We start from the raw sequence: 4,729 nt of genomic DNA on the forward strand, positions 1-4,729 counted from the left end.
ATGGCAAGTGAGCAATATGATGTACTGGTGAAAGTCACCCCCCCACCCCCCCCAAAAAAATAAAATAAAATACCCCAAGTACTTACCACATACTCCCGGATAAGGTTGTCAGGATCTTCACCCATGTAGATACACACTCCCTTAATGACACACTCACGTGCAGCATTAACATCTTCACACTGAAATGAAATTTGTGTGATTAGTATCTTCAGTCAGCCCTTCTCATTGATTTTAGGTTTTAGTACTGTACTTTACATGAATGCTTTCAAAGTAAAGGCACACATACTAATAAAGTTGACTAAGTAGATTAAAACAAAAACAAGCAGATGTAAAAGTAGTACAAGATGACAGCATTTATCATTGGAAAAACATTTACAATTTTTAACCAATTAAAAGTTTTGTCCAAAAGGGGTCATAGTTGTGTTAAGGCTTTATCACTTACATTATCCATTTGTGCCACAACTTTTTTCAGTCTTTCTCCAAGCTGTCCTCCTCTTCTTTTGAACAGCTTCACCAGGTTGTCTAAGTGGAGATCCATCTGAGACAGGAACTTTGATTGAAGGGGGATTGTGGTAATTCTTTTAAACTCAGCATTGATCTGAAAACATCAGCACAAAAGAGTGAGCTTCAAATGTTTAACACCAGGAAGAAGGCCACAATCACCAATGCTGAAGAAATTGGCTGTTAAATGTGCCTAAAGTATTTTAGCTTAACACCTCTTCCAAGAACTCCCGGTGTGAGTCAAACTTTACCTCATGGACATCAAATAGAGCAGGCCATCTTGCCATGAAAGCCTCTACCATTGGTGCATCACGAACAACTTCATGTCTTCTGTAGGCAAAAGTCTTTTCCATCTTGAATTTCACCAACTCTCTGTTGTTCTTCTTCTTTATGTCCAAGAGTAAAGTTTTCCGCATTGCCTCCAGGCTCTCCTCAGTTTCTTCTGGTGGGTATGTTGGGCAAAAGTTAACTTCTGCCCTCTTTGCTTTTTTGACACCAAAGGCTGCACTGCATCTTCCAACAGGTTTGTTCTTTAGAGAGTTTACAGTCACCTCTGGGCAGCCCAGTTTTCGTAGCTGGGTGCGATAGTTTGAGAGTTTATATTTTAAACTGGTCTTCCATCCTCCAAATCCAGTGTTGGAGCCTGTCTCAGTTAGACAGGGATGCTTCTTGATCAGACTCTGAGCTACTTGATCCATTTCTTTATCACTGACATACACTTTATACTTCACAATTTCCTGCACCAAACCTTCAAGGATGGCTGACTTCAACTTGGGATCTGGAATAAGTGCAGTTCCATTCTGATTGTACGCAATTTTTGCCTGCTGAAGTTGTAATTCAGCATCATACGAAAACTTGGGCACATAAAAGACAGCAGGCCAAGAAGATCGTGAGCTTGTTGACTCACTTGATGACAACACATCCGTGTCCACAGATCCACCAGACAGGTACGAAGAATCGTTAACAGAGGAACAGCTGAGGGCTTCGGAGTCCTGGACAGGATCAAGAATGATATAATCCTCATGCTGCATAGTGGTGGGTCTTGACATGTCAATAACTTTAAGAGTCCCTCTGTCTGCCACTTCTGAAACTGAGGTAAGATTAAGGAACTCATTCCCAAACAAGGGATCCATAAACTGAAGTCTGAAATCGCCCTGAAGACCACAATGTCTCTTGACTTCAACAATGAGATCCTCAATTGATTCAGGTGGTCCATTGGAGAGAGTGAGCCTTTGACAGGTTCCATCAGTCAAGATGATCTTTAGGATCGCAGGGGTCCCCATTTCAAGCAGCTATTCTGTAGACGAAAAAAAACAACAACAATACATCAGACACCCAGAAAGAATAACTTCAGTTTAGTCTTCATACAGTTACCCATACATATCAGTCAGTTATAAAAGGTCAGATATACAAAAAAAAAAGAAAAAAAAAAAAGAATGTATCTAGTGAAATACATGTGACTGAACTTATTACAAATATTTGCACACCTTTTATTTCTTTATGCCTTTTTAAAGTCACCATGCGGACTGATCCGATCTTGTAGTCAACCAGTGGATAAGTGTCAAGGAGTTCACGGAGTGAAACAAGAGTGAATATTCTTGCAGATACTGGGTTGAGCTCAAAAGCTCTGTAGTGCTCCCTGTACCAGCCACCGAGCTCTCTGACAATGTAGAATATGCTCTGGTTTACAATGCAGATGTGGTTTATTTCACAGAATTCTGGCAACCCACCAGCTGCCCTGTGGGCCAGTACCATTCCCTTCCTATAAGTTATGCCCTTTATTGTCACACACTGTGCAAGGTTTATCTCTAGAATGTCAGGGAATGTTTGCCTAATGACTCTAGCCATCTCCTCTTTAAGCAAATCCACTGGAAAAGTTGATACAGCCGAGACCTCTAGTTCAGACTTGCCAAGAGATGGGGAGCTTAGATGGTAAGCTATCATCATCTGATGCTTTGAGGCCAAGGAGAGAGGCACATTCTTAAAGCAGCTTGTGTGTCTCATGACCTGCTTGAAAAAGCTGTGTTTGGCCTCGAAACGCATTGTCCACAGCCAAACAACTGGACCAAAAAACCTAATCATCTGTGGATAGTGCTCCAAATAATGGTGTTTTGGTAGTAGCTTAACATCAGGAAACAGTGCCTGGTATCGCTGTCTGTGCTCTATAATTTTGCTTTCCAAAAAAGCCAGAGAGTCATCACTATGCACAGGGGACACGACAAGTTCTGTGATATCCTTCAGAGTCATGAGAACAAGCCATGCAGGCTCATCTTCAGGCACAAGTGATCCAACTAAAAAAGGCAAGAACCGGAGCAAGCTCCAGTTCTCATGCGCATTTCCTCCTACTGTTTTGGTGCTAGAGAAAGTTTGTGACACTACATGAGGTCTGTTTGTCTTATCTTCCCATTTGTAGGGGAACTTCAGAATCGCATTGTTTAAGTCGGCTAAAGTGAAAAACTTCTTTGATATAAGAACTGTCAAGCAATGAGCCAACTCTACTGGGATTATACCCTCAAAAACATCGTGAGCAAGATCAGGCGGATAACCAAATATGACATGAAAGTGGGACAGATTTTTGGTGAAGACACATTCTCTTTTCACTCCACAACAGCCTGTACCTCTATCTTGGGCTTGTTTGACATGGACTTGGTGAAGGTCTTTGCTTCTTAGCGTGAAAGCACCAGACGCTACAGAATACAGCTGAATATCACTGCTCTTCCCTGTGCAAAATCTGCAATAGTATTCTACAGAAAAGCTTTGCATAAATCCTGCAACACTGTGTGCTCCAAGGTTATCTGCGATTACACTTACGACTGTACCTTTGACTGACTCTCCTAATAGTGGAACATAAACGCCATGTTCTTCAAGAGTTTTCAGATCCTGTAGAAGAGGTTCCAAGATTTTGTCATAACCATAAGTTTTAACGTCAGTGGTTTTGCACAACACTGACAAGTAGATGGACGATAAGGAGGAATGAGATCCTGAAGGCAAGTTAGTCAAAACCCAATAAATGGCACAAAGCTTGTGTTTCTTCCGTGAGGTACCAAGGGGGTTACAGACTTCAAAGTCATCCACATAAAAACGTAGGGAAATCCTTAGATTTTCACCAGAAAGGAAAAAGTTTTTCTTAAATAGGGAACCATCACTTGAAGACCTGTAATGATATGACCCAGTAGAGTCTGTTCCCACCTGTTGTTTATGGCATTTCACAACTTCATCAACAACATCTTTTCTACTCAACAGCTGCTGTAACAATTTCAGCAATGGGACATATTGGAAACTGTGTTTCTTTTCAGCATCAAGTATATATTCAACTGGTTCTAAAACACAGAAATTTTCCTTGTAATACTGCTTACGCAGATATGCTGTGCTTAGCGGACCACCCTTTTGAATGGACCTTAGTACAGGATTACCTGAAAAAACTGCATTAATAGTTTCTGTAATGAGATCTTTATCAATGGGGAGGTTTCTTTGATTAAAGATATTCGTCACAATATCACAGGATAATGGTACAGGTGCCGACAGTATCAAATGATAGAGTTCCTCTAAAAATACATCAATAGCTGTGCTTGGCACATGGACCAAATGCTCCAGCTTTAGCAGAGTAGTTGCAAAACTTTGCTCTATGACTTTTTGCAAGTCCTCAGTATCACACTGACCATGTGAAGGAATGACAGTATCCAACTGATCTACAAACTCCTGACTATTTTCCGCAAATTCATTTGTAGGTGCGATTCCTGTTCTTACTATACCTCGTTTAAAATCACCTGGTGTATAATGTCTGTGTTTACGGTTTTTGTGTGATTTAAATGTACAGTAAATGTTTGTTTTAAAGTTGCAGCCTAGAAACATACAAGTAAGTGTCTCATTTCTTTTAAGATGCGCATATATGTGAGCAAAATAATCACGCTCTGATGCTAAATCATTGCATTCGCAAAGGTGGCAACTGAAAATCGCCTTTTTTTTAGTAGTGACCCCCGTGCTGTGGATTTTATTTTGATGGACAATAAGGGCATTCCACGTTTTAAAGGTGCATGGACAATGCAGGTATGTACATGGAAAGTGAGAACGACGTCCAAAATGTGGATGTTTTAATCTGTAGTGATGCAAAAGCTTGGAACGACTTGACACCGTTTCTGTGCACCCCTTACAACTCCACATTCCCAGCACCACCTAACCCTGTAAGACACAGATAATCAAGAGTCAGCTCATTCAATATCCAGAGGAT

The 4,729-nt window shown here is 40.8% G+C and overlaps 1 protein-coding gene across 1 annotated transcript; it reads right to left on the bottom strand.

The window, feature by feature from the left end:
* Positions 1-412: 412 nt before the first annotated feature.
* Positions 413-1,263, bottom strand: LOC146666850 (uncharacterized). The gene is made up of 2 exons (XM_085411001.1): positions 753-1,263; positions 413-598 (listed from the first exon to the last, which is right to left on the bottom strand). Exons 1-2 carry the CDS (start codon positions 1,197-1,199, stop codon positions 413-415), a joined length of 633 nt encoding a protein of 210 aa, XP_085267127.1. The 5' UTR covers positions 1,200-1,263.
* Positions 1,264-4,729: the final 3,466 nt, after the last annotated feature.

This window comes from Rhamphochromis longiceps, linkage group LG7 (genome assembly GCF_057381845.1).
Source record: "Rhamphochromis longiceps isolate RC_006_pf linkage group LG7, R_longiceps_female_GT1.1, whole genome shotgun sequence".
Lineage (NCBI taxonomy): Eukaryota > Metazoa > Chordata > Actinopteri > Cichliformes > Cichlidae > Rhamphochromis > Rhamphochromis longiceps.

Coding starts and splice junctions, on each gene's coding strand:
- LOC146666850 (XM_085411001.1), bottom strand. CDS start 1,199: ATGGATCAAGTAGCTCAGAGTCTGATCAAGAAGCATCCCTGTCTAACT. Junction 599..752: donor CTCTATTTGATGTCCATGAG/GTAAAGTTTGAC, acceptor TGATGTTTTCAG/ATCAATGCTGAGTTTAAAAG.